Source organism: Carettochelys insculpta, chromosome 4 (assembly GCF_033958435.1).
Source record: "Carettochelys insculpta isolate YL-2023 chromosome 4, ASM3395843v1, whole genome shotgun sequence".
NCBI lineage: Eukaryota > Metazoa > Chordata > Testudines > Carettochelyidae > Carettochelys > Carettochelys insculpta.
In genome coordinates, this window is record NC_134140.1 from 130134952 (window position 1) to 130152379 (window position 17428).

Below are 17428 nucleotides of genomic sequence, written 5' to 3' on the forward strand. Positions count from 1 at the left end.
TCGTTTCTGCAACACTTTTATTTACATGACTATGGCACATTAAGTAGATATGTGATTTTGCTGTGAAATTGATAGTTAGGCCTCCACAGAAAAATGGAGCTGTAGCACCCTTGATATCATTTGTCCTGGTTCGGCTAAATGTAGGCCATGATCTTGATTACTGTAAACCAAATTCAAAGAGGTGCAACTCCTCTCATGTTAACTGAGTTGCTGCTGACTGGTGGCGGTGGGCATGAAACTAGAATTGACCTTAAACGCTTAAGGGCATGGGCCATGTCTTTCTGTATAAATCACCAACCCCATATTTGGTTATGAGTATGGCCTATCTTCAGTTAGAAATTATTTTTATTTCACCATCATGCAGTGCAGTAGCTGTGGCCACAGGCACCCTTTCTGTAATAAACAAGAATCTAAGAAACATGCATAAATTAAGAACGCACAGGTCCCAACATACATGGAAAGGCATTCAGCCCAAAATGCACATTGAAGTCTTGAGAAGATATATAAAGCCCTTCAGTATTGGCTCCCTAGGGTATTTTAAATGAGCAATTTGTCAGAGGTGTGCAAGGCTTATTGATGCCACAAAACGTCTATTTAATTTTTCTATAACCATTTATTAAAGATCCTTCCTTCCTGCCCTGGACCTTTTTCTTTATCATGCACATAGGGAGTTCTGTATTCAGTGTGTTTCTTTCTGAAGCCCCTGACTGATGACACCAAATTAAATCTGCTCCTCACCCCTTTTTGATTTTGGAACTGTTTGGAGTGGTCACAGATTTGAACTCTGAACCCAACAACTTTGTAATCTTACTTGGTCCTTACATTTCTCAAGGTCCATTCCAATCTTGCGTTTCTGCAATATTGCCATCCTTCTGCACCCTCACATACCTCCCTCCTTCTTTATTCCCTTCAAATCAGCTGAAGAGGACATATGACCAAAAACAACAATAAACTCTAAGCAACCCCCTAATCTTATTTCGTTTCCATGCTTCTTAACCTCCAGAGTACTGTTTCTTATTGCCCATACTGGGTTGATACCAATACGGTAAGTTCTTTGGGGCAGAGACTATGCTATTTGTTGTATCAAGTGCCTAAATATCTAGGATGCTTTATGGAGGGTAGGGACAGGGTCCAGAGTGACTTAGACAAATTGGAAGACTGGGCCACAAGAAATCTGATGAAGTTCAATAAGGACAAGTGCAGAGTCCTGCACTTGGGCCAGAAGAATCTCAAGCATTGTTACAGGCTGGGGTCCAACTGGCTCAGTAGTAGTTCTGCAGAAAAGGACCTGGGAGTTGTAGTGGATGAGAAGATGGACATGAGTCAACAGTGTGCCGTTCTAGCCAAGAAAGCTAATGGCATATTAGGTTGCATCAAGAGGAGTGTTGCCAGTAGATCCAGAGAAGTGATTATTCCTCTTTATTCGGCTTTGGTGAGGCCGCATCTGGAGTACTGTGTCCAGTCCTGGGCCCCCAGTTATAGGAAGGATGTAGACACAGTGGAGATGGTCCAGCGGAGGGTGACCAAAATAATTAGGGGGCTGAAGCCTATGACCCGTGAAGAAAGGTTGAGGGAATTGGGTCTGTTTAGCCTGCAGAAGAGAAGACTGAGGGGGATTTGATAACAGCCTTCAACTTAGTGAAGGGAGGCTGCAAAGAGGCTGGAGAGAGGCTGTTCACAGTGGTCACGGATGGCAGAACACGGAACAATGGTCTCAAGTTGCGGTTAGGAAGGTCCAGGTTGAACATTATGAAAAACTTTTTCACTATGAGGGTGGTGAAGCATTGGAATGGTCTACCCAGGGAAGCAGTGGAGTCTCCATCCCTGGAGGTGTTTAAGTCTCGCCTCGACAAAACCCTGGCTGGGCTGATCTGATGGGGTTGGTTCAGCCTAGGGCAGGGGGCTGGACTTGATGGCTTTTTTAGCTCTCTTCCATTCATTGTTCCAATCATTGTTCTATATGATTCTGTGATTCGATTAACAGAATAATAAACATATGGATGTGTAATGCAAGAGCCTCATGGGGGAAGTCACTGAAGGAAAGAAATACTGGAAAGACCCAAACAAATTCAGTGATAAGCTTTTTTTCTTAGAACAATGCAAAAACCTCCATGTAATCAGGTCAAAGAATTATCTACTCTTCCCCTTTTTCAATGTTGCACGCATGATTGCATGCCACTCAGTACAGACATCCTAGTCATGTAGTCAACAATTTCTTTTTTTTTTTTTTTTAAAGTGCTCCTTCCTTTTTTGGAGGTGACTTCATTTCCTATGGTGCTGTCACACAACATAGGGAAAAGCCCAGGAACACACTGACAGACATGACACACCCTGCAATTGTTTAACCTTACTGAATGAAGTTCAAGTGTTTAAAGGAGTTTATGCACTAAAAATGCCCCAACGTTTACATCACGCCAGAATAGCATGTAACTTCTTTAAGGAGAAAACATAGCTAATGTAAATTCTAGGATGCATGCACTACAAAGGACTCTGAAACCACTTACTAGATAAACACACATGGGGGGATTTCTCAGAAATACTCAGGAGCAAGGGAATGCAAATGACTTACAGTTGGGTGCATCCTTTTCAAGCTGTGCATTGAGCAGAAATCATCATCATCAACAACCATGGGTTCAACGCCCATTGGTGTCTGATGCCTCTCTCACTATTTCTTTCCATCTTTCCCTGTCTGATGCGGAGAGGCTTAGCTTCTGTAGACTAGCTCTGCACCAATCTACTATATCATCTATCCATTCTCTGTGAGGTCTGCCTCTCCTATTCAAACCGTCCATTATGCTGAATACCAGGGTCTTGATTTTTCGTTCGTCATTCATTCTGCAAATATGTCCTAATAGTTGTAGCTTCTGTTTTATAACCTTCTGCAGCAGGATCTCTTTCAGCTGTATCTTTCTATATAATTCCTCACTGGTGACCTTCTGCATCCATCCTATTCTCAGAAGCTTTCTATAATCCTTTCGAATGCCAATATTCTTCTTTTCGAATCTTTCGTTATCATCCATGTCTCACATCCATACAACATGTTGCTGAACACACACGTTTTCAAGATGCTCATCTTCGTTCCTAAGCTAATTGATTTGCCTTTCCAGATCTTATACATCGCCTTCAAACTCGCTCTTGCTTTTGCTATTCTAGTCGCTATTTCCTTCTAACAGTCTAGATCATATGCATCATTCCAATTACCTATTTACACTCAGGTCAAAGACCTAAACTGGAGGGGTTTCAGATTCATGAGTGAGCAAATTTGGAATCTCTGTCAGCTTACTAGCATGCCTGTAGATTCTTTTATTGTTTTTCATGTGTTTTTTCTGTAATGTGTTTACTTTAGAAGTGGTTGGTTAGAAGGAGCTGTGTGATATAGTACTATAGTGTCTGCTGACTCTGAGGAGAGAAACAAAGCAGGCCTGCTTAGCTCCAGGAACATACAGATGGCCTATTGGAGTAGAGTGAGTGGTGCATCCTGGGAATACCCTGGTCAGGAGGGCGACTCAGATGAGTCTCCATCCAAAAGAAGTGATGGCTGAAGAGACTAACTTGGGTGCTTTGGAGGCCTGCAGAGGAGGAGCGGGGGTGAAGTTGCTGTGAATTTTGACACAAGCCAAGCCATATATTGCTCATCTCTGAGTGTCAGAAGTGATCTGCATGCAAAGTCTAACTGCCTGTCTAAGACATTTGTCGTCACCCTGAGGACTGACTCCTCAGGAAGCGAGCACTGTGCTTTTGGATAAATCTGAAAAATTCCCCACAAACTACTTAGTCAGCAAATAAACATTTTTGACACAATCTCCACTTCAGGCAATTTGCTAAACATGTAAGACTTTGTTCATAGTCAAGATAAGTCTGATATTGTGGCTATTACTGAAAATTACTTTGACTACCAGCAAATTTAGTATTACGTAGCACCTTAGTGAACACAAGGCCCCATAGATTGCAATGAGAATAAGAGAATAAGTGGTGTATGTAAATAACAATAAGCGAGCGATATGGAGAGGGTAGGAAGATGCAAATGAAGCCAAATTAAAAGTCTGTTGAAGACAAATGGACAGCTAGATTACCTGTCTATTACAGCTGCATCCCTACTTAATGGGGGCTTGCACTCTACCTTTGGCACCATAATTTTTCAGCCTGAAACTTGGCACACTCCTTCCGCTTGGAATTTTTTTTGTTTTCAGTGTAGCAAAAGTAAATAGGTTAAAGAAATAGCACTTGACCAAACCTATACCCAGCACTAATTTTTTTATTCAGTTACAAATGTGTCAATCCCACTCAAGTTAGTCAGTCAGACAGAAATTCCTTCATTGCCACAAGAAAATATGGCCTTCCTTAGAGGCTAAGAAGGAAGAAATAAAGCACAAATCCAATATTTTTCCGCCTAGCAGGTCATTATAAAGCAAAGGTTTATCCACTAAAAATTCATGGAAATGCCAGTTATGAAATAATTTGCTTGAAAGAAGCTGGTTGATGAAATGAACTTCTTGTTTGTTTATTCAATCTGCTGTTATTGTTGAAGATTAAACAAGGAATTAATCTCATTCACTGACTCAGCTATTGTAACACTCCAGAATTTCCAAACTAAATCAGTTGGATCTGAAAACCCAGAGAGGGGCAGATTAAATTAGTGTCATTTTTGAGTTTTATTGGAGCAAGTTAACCCACAGATGAATGCATGCTGACCTGTCATGTGACTGGGCTAGTACTAGGAGAAGCCCTAGCCATTTTGTCAGCCAGGGCGGGAGATGTTTTTGGAGGAGAGGGGTGAGAGCATCCCTAAGAAAGGTGGCACCCAGGGAAAATGCTCTGCTTTTCCACCTGTAGAACTGGCCTGCAATAGAAACTTTATAACATTGAGCCAAGTCATTAAACTATGGCCAGGAAATAAAGTTCACTCTTTCCTTCTAAAATCTCTGTGTGTCACAAATTATCATTCCACAGGAGCAATTAAACAACAGCTGTTCATAATGTGCAATCAGACTCTATAGGTATCAAGGTGTTGTTGTTTCGGTTGTGAGGGCAGGGTAAATTATTTTGGCATGGAGACAGTCACTTGATTAAGACATGTGAAGCTGGAATGGAATTTTTTCTTACACTAGATTGAACATGACAAAATTTAAAGAGACAATATCACAACAGACTAATTTTAATCTTGGAAAGTTCTACCAAAAGGGATTTGATTCCGACACCATACGGGTTAAAATGCTCAGGAAATTCTGGCCCAGGGTATTACACAGCCTCAAGCATTCAAAGGGCACAAGTCCAGCCCCCAAAAACATGTAAATTAAGAAATAATAATTTGGGGATTTTTTTTTATTTACCTTCTGGCTCTTGAGCCTTTGGGAGTCAGGTTCATAGGTGTTTTTCTGCAACCACGAATACTAGAAACTTACTTAGTTTTTAAACAAAAGCTCTAATTCAAGAAGGATTTTTTTAAATTAAAAATCAAAGACTGCAATGATATGCAATTCCAGTCCCATCAAGAGAATATTATCGTACACTAATCGGAGTGCTCATATTAATATCTCCGCTTATAGTTGTAACTGACCTTGTTACTTGCCGGTTGTCCACCTACATTTTACCCTGCAGCCACAATCTCCGAGAGCCCATGAGCCATAACAAGATAGATACACCATCTATCACCGCCTTAATTAACATGACATAAATGTTTCTTTCAAGAGTACCAGGCAGTATTTTCCCTTCAAAGTAGTGTTTTTGATGTCCTTTGTGTCTCATACAGAACAGTTTGTTAGATTTCATGTCTGGCAATGAATAAACATCTACAGAAAGTTAGTGAAAAATCTTCAGTGTGACAGAAGAGTAAATAGAGGAGTGACGGACATTATTTCTTAGAGCTAGTTGGAAAGTAGGGCTTTGCTGCCTGTAGGAAAATCTCGAGCTTTTGTTTAGACAAAAGTCAAAGCCAAAAGTATTGCACCTGAAACCAAAAATACTTGTTCAGAAATGTCTGTGCAGGCAGTAGATATGGGGAGTGGTCACCTGGATGCCTCCAGCTGCCATTTTCCTATGGTCTCCCCTTTTTGTGCATTTGGGGGTATCACATGAATGTGGTCAGGATGGCTGACTGACTTTGCTAAGCCCCGGCCAAGGTGGAGAGGGTGGCAGCAGCTCCAGGCCCTTGTAAGGTGTGGAGGCTTGTGTGGACGGGACGGAGCTGGGAGCTAGCCTCCCACAACCAGCAGTTCAGTGCCACTCTGGGCTCCAGCAGAAATTTAAAAATGCCTGGTTCTGGCTGCTGCCACTGCTGCTGCAGTAACCATGGCAGCCAGGAGCCCCAAACTCTTTTAAATTGCTGGGTCCCAGGGCAGCTACTCAATTTACCCACTCCCCTCCAATCAGCAGGCCTGAACATGCTGCATCATGAGAGGCAAAATCCAGCTGGCAAGCTCTACCCAGAGAGGAGCACAAGGCATTTAAACTACAGCTCCCAGTTGTAGGATGATTGATTTTTCCACATAAAGTTGAAATTTTCTCGCAAAATCAGGCACTTTTCATGAATTTTCAAAAATACCTAATTTTCCATCGAAAAACTGTGTTTCTGGAGAACCTTCTTGCCAACCCTATTATTTGTGCACCTTGCAAGGGAAACACTTTTGCTTCTCTCTTCATCGCCATAAGGCGTAGCTGTCCTTCGCCTTCGAGAAAGTTTGTTTGCTCAGATAACAGCTATGTTGCTCACAACGTGGCAGTTTACAACGGGCAGGTGCTGAGCACTTTATCTATAGACCATACTAGCTAATCATTAAGGATACATCCTTCATGATCATTTCCTGATATGAGTGTGATACATTTACACAAACACTGTGTTACACAATATGACAGTTTCACACAAAACTTTTATCAAGGGTTAGATAATTCCAGCCCTCACAGTCTGGGGTCCCCAAGGTTACCATAACTTCCCTTGACCTTCCAGCCTTTAAGTAAATACAAAGAACAGGTACTTCCCTGGTTGAGGGTCTTGGAGATTACTGCGCTTGTGGGTCTCACAGTGTCCACGTGCCCCAGAGCAGGAGTCTGAAACATTATCCCTACAGTGGCCAGGGGTGGTGGCACATGTACTCTGCATTCCCTCACACTGCCTTCTCCCCATGGCATGAAGGTACAGTGACCAGAAGAGTGACTGCAACAACTAGTTAGTTCCTGCATAAGACACCGAGCTGCCTGGATGGATGGTGGGTGGTGGGAGCCTCATGGGTTGTGCATCTCAAAGAGCTACAGTTACTCACAGGTGAACAACAGTTTTCTGTTTCTAGTTACAGCGCACATGGAACCAATTGAGGGTGACTAAGTCAGAAGTCTCATATTCCGATCTGAGAACTAGGAGTTATCTGGGAAGTGACTGAGAAACAGCACTTCCAAAGGGTATAATCAAAACTGTATGCCTGGAAGGGACCTCCAGAGGTCATCTAGTCCAGGTCCCTGAACCCATGGCAGGGCTAAGTATTATCCAGATCTCCAAGTGGTGACTAATAAATAATGTTGGATAAATCTATGTGCCGGAAGGCCACTCAGCTGCTCCATGTATTTTCAGTACTGTGAGGCCAATGTAAGCAGGCTATCCACAGAGCTGGATTTCTGATAGAGTCAATTCAGATATTTGACAGAGCATTATTCTTATTAATTTCATAAGCAGTTCCAAAACAATCCCTCTACCCATTCTGAAAGTCTTCTCGATGGAAAAAATATTGCCATGAACAATGAAAAGTCTTGATTTTAGGAAAAGATTTGTTCTACCAAATAAAAACCAAATGACCTTCTGACCTAGAAAGTATGTAATTTAGAATCAGAAAATGAAGAATGAGGACTTAAGGAGAAAAACCTGGTGAATGAATGAATTGATATGAAAATCTGAAAGTCCTTTTAGAATTACATTATGGCTATGGTCCTGTAGTTACTTAATCCGTGTGAAAAACAGGTGAAGAAGGTACTATACTTAAGCCCTATACTGGAGTGATCTTTCTCACAGGAAGAAAAATATGCTCAAGTCTTTTCATAAACCTGTTCACTGATAGATGAAAGCAAAGCCTACTTCCCTTTCTGAAGGAAGAAATGCAGATATTGTTGCCAAATGGACTTTAAGTGATGGATAGTCTTAAGTGCTTTAAAGATAAGATGTCATTCACATAATATTTAGACAGAGCCAATAAGGAAAAATGTTTCCATTGGATGGTGCATCTGGTACTAGTGAATGATGTGCTACTTGGGAGAAGAATTTTCTGCACTCTTTACTGAGGATCTCCAGATATCTTCCAGTTCCCTTATAATACTCAGGTGGATTTGGGTGAAGAGTCAGGCCAGTAGTCTGTAACACCATTTCCTCTGGTGATCGGACAGTAGCAGTAGATCTGAGAATCAAAATTGGTGAGGGCTAAAGGGACCCACCAGTGTAACTCAAGCCTCTTCTTGTCTTATTTTCTGTCGCACCTTTTGAAATAAGAGGGAAAACATACATGAGAAGGCGTGACCAAATCACGAACGTGTCTACTACAGATCCAAGTCATTTTCCCGCTTGAGAACAAAATATCGGTTATTTCCTGTTTTGAACAGTCACAAACAAGCCTATCAGGAGAAGTCTGCATTCTTGGAAAATGTAGTATTGCATTTTTCAATTCCCATTGGTAGGGTGAGTACAGCTTCCTGCTCAGTGACTCTGCTAAGCTGGTGTTCTTTCATGAGAGGAGAAGAGCTGCGACATTCATGTGATTCTGAATGCATCACTCCCAAAGTTCCCTGACTTTTTGGCAAAGAAGCCCTGATTTTCCTGTTTGTTTATGTAATGAGCGTCTGTGCAACTGTTCCTGAACTTGGAAGGTAGAATTTTTCATGCTGGGAAAAAAAAGCGTTGCAAGCCAATGGCCCAATAACTAATCAGCTAACTGAAGCAGTGCACTTAAGGACTAAGTATAAACAAATTAGCTACCAGCTATCAGACTAAGTACCCAGATTCCTGTCAGGTGGGGGGAGACCGTTTTGATGAACGGCCTGTGGAGTTCAGGAAGATATTGAGTGACCGTTGGAGCTGCCTGAGCTTATTGTGCGGCCTCCTGATACACAGAGCTGAAAATTAAATTAAAAACACCAAAAGGAAAAATCCTGGCCCATTCAAGCCAACATTTGGGCAGAAATGACACAAAGCTGGCACCTCTGCATCTCCAGTCACGGAGCCAGACTCCTGGGCTAATATTTCCCTCAGTTCTTTTGTCATCTTAGACAAGTTTGAGGCCGGAAGGAGGAGGAGGAACCCTGAGGCCTTTGCTCCAGGGGCCAAGAGAACACGTCCTCCCTCTCACCCTCAAAGTGATAAACGAGTGTGTGGGGGAGACACAGCAGTGGGGCAGGGTGAGTCTTTTTTTCCTGCAGTCTTCTCAGTAGGCCCTCCCGGCCTCGCCCCGCCCGAGAGAGAGGACAGGCAGTTTTCAGCAAGACTGCTCCTTTACCCTGGGCAACTCAGCTGCTGTGGGAAAGTTGAGCGGGGTGCTGGGAGGGTGCCAACAGCTGGGGTGAATGCTGACAGTTAGACTTTCTGGTGTCAGCTACAGGGAATGGACGCTCCACTGGTGCCAGTCTGTTTTGCTGGGGTGGGGGCAGTGGGTGATGCCAGCCTGGGACGAGGGTGTTTGGAGGAGCTCTCGCTGCCAGACGGAGGATAGTATTGGACCAGGCACAGCTGTGTGACACTGCTGGAGATTGTACTCCCAGGGTCACAGCTAAGGAGTAGCCAACTCCCTTCACACCACAGATCTCCAAGCCCTGGTCTTCAGAGACCAGCTCTCTGCCTAGCAGCTCAGGCAGATGCTATCAGTAACCAAACAACACTGGCAGATGAAAGAAGTGTGTGTGAGGTGCTCCATGGGACAGACAGCCAAGTGGGATGAAGGGAGGGGGAAAAGCCTTAGCCTTAGAATGGTTTTAGAGCAAAATACATTTTTGGTTCTTGGAGAAATACCTAACTCTGCTATTGTTCCTTTATTTTCCTCTCTGGATAACGGAGTTAGGCTGCTCCTACACCTCTCGGAGGTGGCATGGTAATGAGGCAATTTAAAACATGCTACTGAGGCGCACATGTGCATATTCAGCACCTCATTAGCATAATGGCAGCCACGTCCACTTTCAAAGTGCAGACTTCGAATTGCAGATTGACAGCGTAGATGGGGGCAGCTTCGAAATAAGCGCCCTAGTTCGACATTCCCTTACTGTGATCTAATTTTAGAATCAGGTAACGGAAAGACCTTCATGAATTTGAAATCGGGACCAGGAAGCCTGTGGTTGTGGGGTCATGTTTGTATCAGAGCCTGAGACAGGTCTTTCTTTCTGTGCTATTAGCGCTGTGAGCGCATCTACGCTTTACAAATAGCCCCAGCACAGAGTTCATGGTTCTGTATCTACACTTGGTATTTTTTCTGTGCTGCCTCCCAGCAGCAAGGCCATCGTGGTGGTCATGCCTCCATAAGAGGCCGAGAAACGTCTTCCCAGTGGTTTACATTTGTGCACCCCCCCATACACACACAAGCGCCGCGCAATCAGGGTCTTTCCCGCACTCGTTCACATCATGTGGGTAGCCCCCAACCCAGTAAAAGGACGTGTCCGCCGTTTGGTGCTGACCATGGTGCCAGGCAGCACCATGTCCTGACTTGCACATAATTAGGGCTCCAGGGGCAGGAAAAAAATTTGGGGGCTTGCAGCTGCTGCGGGGGGTGGGGAGGGAATCTCTCCCAGCACCTAAGTTATTTGCGGGGGACTATTTCCACTGGGTCCCCCACTGAAACCTCCCCTATGGCCCAGCAAGGAACTGAGTATCGTGGTGCCACTGGGGAGAAGCTTCCCACAGTGGCTAACATATCTGGGGGCTTGCTGCCCCCAGGGTGGGCAGGGGGAAGTCTCCCCTAGCAGATAAGATTATTGGGGTAGTTGAACATGTCATAGAATTATAGAATCCTAGGGCTGGAGAGGACCTTAGGATGTCATCTAGTCCAGCCTCCTGCCCAAAGCAGGATTACCACCAACTAAATCATCCCAGCCAGGACCATGTCAAGCCGGGACTTAAAAACCTCTGAGCATGGAAATTCTACCACCTGTCTCAGTAACGCATTCCAGTGCTTCCCCACCCTCCTGGTGAACGTTTTTTCCTAATATCCAAACTACACGTCTCCCTCTGTAACTTCTGTCAACCAGCTCTGCAGCCCCAGACCACAGCCCCATTTCTCCCAGGCCAAAAATATTTTGGGCTTGCTGCCCATTACAGACACCTGCTGCTTTCTGTATACTTTTGGATATTTCAGTTATAAAATCTGTTCCCTAGCCTTTCCTATCCTCTTTCTTCATGCTTTGCCCCTGCAAAAACACAGGGAACAGTAGGGTGGAGGGCCAGCTGAGATTCCTGTTTCCATTACAAGTTCAGTGTATGAGATTTCATTGCCATCCCCCCTGTTGGCAATGTCTGTACAGTGAAGAGGAAAGACAAACAATTTTTTTCTGAGCCTTTTCTATCCGCTTTCTTCTAACTTTGCCCCAGCTTCTCAGGGTCCCTGTGTTATTTTCAGGGATCAGATGCAATCACAGGAGGCGGGGGACACTCAGTGGATGGCCAGTTGAGAACACAGACTGTGCACAGAAGCTGTACAATGAACAAGGAAGCCAAATGCCATCCCCTCAGCAAATCTTTCAAGCTTTTCAGGGTCCATGGATTGTTTTCAGGGATCACCTGCAATCACGGCACAGGGGACACTCAGTGGACGGCCAGTTGAGAAGACACACGCTTGCTGATTTTTATGAAACCCTTGATAATTCAGTTACAAAAGAAAGAGATTTCTGTTAACTTTGCCAACTGTGTGGATGCCCTACTTTGCCTTCCTTCCGATGGGAAAAAGGGACGTTTGCTTAACACCAGAGCGGAATGAGGAAAATGCAACGTGGGAGGATGATGTCAAAGACCAGCAAACATACCCAGAATGCTATAGGGATAAGAGAACTGTGGAATAGGTTCCCACAATGCACTGCTGCAACAGTTGATGTTTGCTGATTGAGTGTGGCAGCAATAAGTTGACTCCGTGAGAAGCATGTGGGGAGCTGAGGATAATCAAAATCAAACTGATAAAGTCCAGAGGCTGTGTCTGCACTAGCATTCCTCTTTCGAAAAAGGCATGCAAATGAGGTGCAGATTTACATATCTGGCACCTCACTTGAATATTATTTCAAAAGACCTTCTTTGGAAAGAAAAGCAGTGTAGACACTGCTCTTTTGAAAGTAAACCCCCTCTTCAAAAGACCCTTCCTTAAAAAGAAAAGTAGGAAGGGTTCCTTTGTGTTAGTCTGTAGCTTTGAGAACAACAAAAGTCTTGTGGCACCTTGGGTTTATTTTCGAAAGAGCTGCATCGACCCTGCTTTTCTTCTTTCAAAAGCGCTTTCGAAAGAATATACCAATGAGGTGCCAGATATGTAAATCTGTGCCTCATTTGCATTTTTGGTTTCCTGCATTTGCATGCCTCTTTTGAAAGAGGAATGCTAGGACAGACCTAGACCGAGTCACAAAATCGATATTTTAAATTCCATTTCATCTCCTCGTGTAGACGCAGCCCCAAATAGGGTGTGTCTACACGAGCCCCCTCCTTTCGGAAGGGCCATGTTAATGAGGGAGTTTGAAAAATGCTAACGAGGCGCTGCCAAGAATGCCTCATTAGCATAATGGCAGCCGCGGAGATTCAAAAGTACCGCTTTCGAATCCTGTGTGGCCCGTGTAGATTGGGGGGAGCCTTTCGAAAGGACCCCCCCATAGGAATAAGGGGCTTTTGAAAACTGGGGGGGTCCTTTCGAAAGGTGGGGGCTAGTGCAGACGTAGCCAACCAGAAAATCTCTAAGCAGGCTCCGTGACAGGACACTGGGCTGACACCACAGCGCTCTGGCGTCTCCCAAACAACTAATCAGCTCCGTGGTGTCCCCTGAACACCAGCCAGAGCCCATCCACCCCACGCGCAGGGGCGTCCCGCGTGGGAAGTCCCCTTCCCCAGCCACAGGCGGACACAAGGCAATAGACGCGGGGGGCGTCAAACGAATAATAAAGTTCCCATAATAAAGTTCTCTTTGATAAGGCGCCTGCTCTGGCCGCGGCCCAGCTGCAGGGCCGTCGAGGAAGGGGTTTTACCCGCGGCAACGTGACTCGTTTCGCAAGAGCGTTGCCCGCCCTGGGAATTTCCTCTGCCAGCTCAGCGGGCGGAGGGCGCGGCCTCGCGCTCCCCGGGCGCTACATAAGCGCGCACCGCTCCGGCACCAGCATCTCCCCTCGCCTCTTGCAGCAGCAGCAGCAGCCGGGAAGAAGCCTCCCATCATGAGCAGCAAGTGCGTTGTCGTCGTCTTGGCGCTCGTCGTCCTCTGCGCAGCCGCGTCGGAAGGTAAGCAAACCCCCTCCCGGGGACAAGGCGGGGCTGGGGCGCGGGCGGGGACGTCTGACGGCCGGCTTGGAAAGCCTTGGCGCCCCGCTCAGCTCTTCCAGAGGAGTTTCCTTTCCCACAGCTTAGTCTGCCTCGTGCAGTGCAGGAAATAGGGGTCTGCTCTGAGGAGCTGCTCTTGGAGAAACTGGCTGTTTGCAATGGAGAATTCATGTTCCAGCTGTGTTTATTATGCTAAAAATAAGTGACTGAAGTTAGGGTCCGCTTATGAAAACGCTCATCTGCACCCCTTACTTCTGCCTGCCTGGGGTCCTGGCGCTGCTTGTGTCAGGATGGTTGTGGGTGCGAGCTCAGTGCAGGATAAGCCAGAGGAGCACAGCATGTGATCAGAGATGCTTCTCCAAACTGATGGAAAGGAAGGGTACAGGGTTTGAAAAAAAATCTCAGGCTTCTCTCTGTAACTTATATCAGCATTTGGGGCAAGTAAGCGCAGCCTTAAAAATAACTGGTGACTTAGAAGTGGCTTTAAAAATCCAAACATTACTTTGAACTATGAGCTTCTCTCCAAACCTTTGCATAACTAGAGGTTTTTAAGTAGAGCCTTGGACAGATGCAAATTTTGTATCGGCAAAAGTCAGCCACAGGTGCAGATAACTGTGGGTTTGCTGGACTCTGCTGTTTAGATTGCTTAGAAGTGAGGACAAAGGTAACCTTTGTTTAGCTAAGATCCTTGTGGAAAAACCAGAGAGCAAGAAGGTCTAATCAGTGCCCCAAGAAGCAAAACCCCGTGCTCTGCTTCACATGTATAGATGGGGAGATAATTGGCTAATGCAGACACATATCATCTTTTCCAGGGATGAGCCTAGCACGGATGGGCAGCGAACTCCGGTGCCAGTGCATCAGCACGTATGCAAAGTTCATCCCCCCCAGGAGCATTCAGGATGTGAAGCTGACGCAGAGTGGCCCTCACTGCCAGAACGTCGAAATCATGTAAGCAGTTTTGCCAGACTTTACCCGCTGCTAATGCAGGAGGACACTACCTTGTATTGGGCTGACTCAGGAGCCTCCACCAGCCCCTTCCACTCCAGGAAACTCCCTAAGAGTGACTTAAAAAAAAACCCCATAGTATTTTAGATACTGCACTTTACTTTTCATAGTGCCCAGCACCTTAGGGTGGAAATACAGATCCCAAGGTGGAATAATGGGTGTAATCAATTAAAGTGCTAAGCCTGCATTAGAAGGGAACTTATTAATATCCAGTTCCTGAAATGCTTCTGCAGGTAACACTCCCACTAAAAAGCCTGACTTACCCCAGTGAAAGAAGAATTAGGCCTATTGAGAGAATCTGGGCAAGCTCTGATGAAACAGTGAGCAGTTCTACTGACAATTACAAAGGATCCTTGGCATCATTCAGCTCCTAGGCACTCTGTGGGGAAACACCTATCGATCTGAATGGTACAGGATCAAACCCCAAATGCCCTACTTAGGAGAAATACAGGATTCAGCCTTTTGTGTAAGCAGCAGTATTGGTGCAGACAAATTCTGTATTTACAGAGAGAGATACCAGGCAAGATTCGAAAGACTTGAATGCATTGAGGAGAGAGAGAGAGAGAGAGAGAGCTTTTCATTTTTGATTTTTGGCAAACCTGGAACACTTAATCAAATGATGCGGGGCCAGTTCCTCAGCTACTGTAAGCTGGTGTAGCTCTCTCTCCAGTGAAGCCAATAGATACCAGCCATGCCCACTATAAAAGGTGGAAAGAGAACCTATAATCCATCAATGCTTGACCTTTGTTTTCTTTCTTTGCAGTGCAACTCTGAAGGACGGCAGAGAACTGTGTTTGGAACCCACTGCTCCATGGGTGAAGATTATCATTCAGGCAATTTTGAACAAGTGAGTTCTCATTTAGAACCATTTAATGAAAAATTAAAAAAAAAACCAAAAAAAACCAGGTAGCTTCTCAGCACAAACTGTGCACGGGTGACCTCTCCCTAGGATATAGCAATCTTTCCAAGTCTCTCGCAATCCAATAAATAAGTAATAATATCCTACCTTAAGCATGGGCTGGTGATTAGATGATGGGACTAGGTTCTTCCTGTTCCCTGCTCTTGACCAAGCTCACCCAGCAGCATGGAGCAGTCATGTGTAGCCATTATCAAAGCTGGGTAGCTACAGCTCCTTCTGGAGATAATAGGCCTCCCAGGTGCTCTGTGCTTCTGAAAAAATGACCCTACAGCCTGATTTCCCTTTTGGTGTGAACCAAGAGTAACTATGTCAAAGTTGATGGCATTTCACTGATATGGTTGAGAGCAACAGTTCTCATGTTCTGGGTAGCCATATATGGGTGCCCACCAAGCACTGGTACTAGTGAGAATGTGGGCCTGAATTATTTTGTACCACTGCTGCTTCATTGTGGCAGAACCTGGCTACTCATGGGTTAGAACAGGTTGGTTCAAAACCTTCCCTGTTAAGCTCATGTGATTCTTACTAATGATAATAGTCTAAATAACGGGTTTCTGACCTATTCCTTTTCTCCCTCTTTACAGAGCTCAAGACAATGATAAATAGAGTTATCAAAGAAGAAAAATCTTTGCTGTTCTCCTGTTTCCTCTGATGACAACCATCTCTGAAAATGCCAGCCAATCTGCAAGCAGCCTATATCTCTTTTTGTTAGCAATATGCTTTCAAGAAGCCTGCTGCTAGCAACATCAATTTCCTATTTATGTATTTATTTATTTATTGAGGAGCATCATTTTAACAGACTTTTTTTTCAAAATGCTGTTATCTGTAGAATATACCACTTTCTAATGTGGAAAACACTGGATAGGAAAAGTGACTTGCTGATGTGAAGACTCATTGGAAATTACTTAAGCTCCACACAGTTGCAGGAATGCAATTTATTTGCAGCACAGCTGTATTTATTCGAAGTGCTCCTTTTTTCTACTCTTAGAAGTACACGGGCAACACTTACTCCTTTCCTGCACTAGTATGTTGTATCAACAGCACTGTGAGTCATAGCTAGTCTGAGGCTAGCTACTGACAGGGATTTTGTGCCTTTTGGACATGAAACAGCCAAAATGCTGTTGGGTGGGGAAGGGGTTTATTGTGCAATAATGTCTTTACAGTTATCTATTTAAAAAGTTAATATTTGAGTTTAAAAGAACTTGAACTTTATTTATTTAAGTTATTTTGATTCATCTAGATTTTTCTAATCTGCTAACTCCTTGTGATGAGAGACTATTTAAAGTTCCTGCTGGGTGTGTGTGGATGTGTAAGGATTGTGTTATGTTAATTTATTTTTTGTTTAATGAATGCAAAAAACGTCAGGGCCTGTGTGCCAGTTTTCTCATGCCTATGGATTTTGGAATCAAATCATTTGTACATTAAAGTGTGTTATAAAAAACAGATGTTTTTCTCTGTCTCTCTTTTTTTTTTTTTTTTTCTTGGCTTGATTTTGGTGATCGAAAAGGTCAGGGTTCAGAAAATTTATGGTTAAGAGAACTAGATAAGTACACAGGGGACAGGTGCCACACTGGGTAAGGATATTCCTATCCTAGGTTTGCCGTAAACTGGGAATGGATGACAAGGGATGGGTCTCTTACTTGTGCTGTTCATTCACTCTGGGGTTCCTGGCATTGGCCGCTGTCAGAAGACGGGATACTGGGCTAGATGGAACTTAGGTTTTACTCAGTATGGCTGTTATGATGTATCGCTGCCCAGTTTCCAGAGTCAGGTAGAGCTCAGCTGCAGATTTGTAGTAGCTGGAAGTAACCTGGTTAGGATTAAGTTGGCATTTTTCAAAATGATGGCCAAATGCAAGCTCAACAAGCAAAGGGTAGCAGAACACAATGGGTCTGGTCTGAGGAACTTGGGGGAACTCTGTTGGCTCAATTCCATACACATACCTAAACATCTTCTCTGGGTGCTCCATGGCATTTGGTCTCCACAGTTCTGAAGGGGGTGAATTAATGTTGCTGCTATAAAGAGCAGCCAATCCCAAAGCACCATCTCCCAAC

At 44.5% G+C, this 17428-nt stretch overlaps 1 protein-coding gene across 1 annotated transcript; it reads left to right on the forward strand.

The window, feature by feature from the left end:
* The first annotated feature begins 13292 nt into the window (after positions 1 to 13292).
* Positions 13293 to 16817, forward strand: LOC142012191 (interleukin-8-like). The gene is made up of 4 exons (XM_074992046.1): positions 13293 to 13414; positions 14266 to 14401; positions 15222 to 15305; positions 15959 to 16817. Exons 1-4 carry the CDS (start codon positions 13351 to 13353, stop codon positions 15978 to 15980), a joined length of 306 nt encoding a protein of 101 aa, XP_074848147.1. The 5' UTR covers positions 13293 to 13350; the 3' UTR covers positions 15981 to 16817.
* The last annotated feature ends 611 nt before the right edge of the window (positions 16818 to 17428 follow it).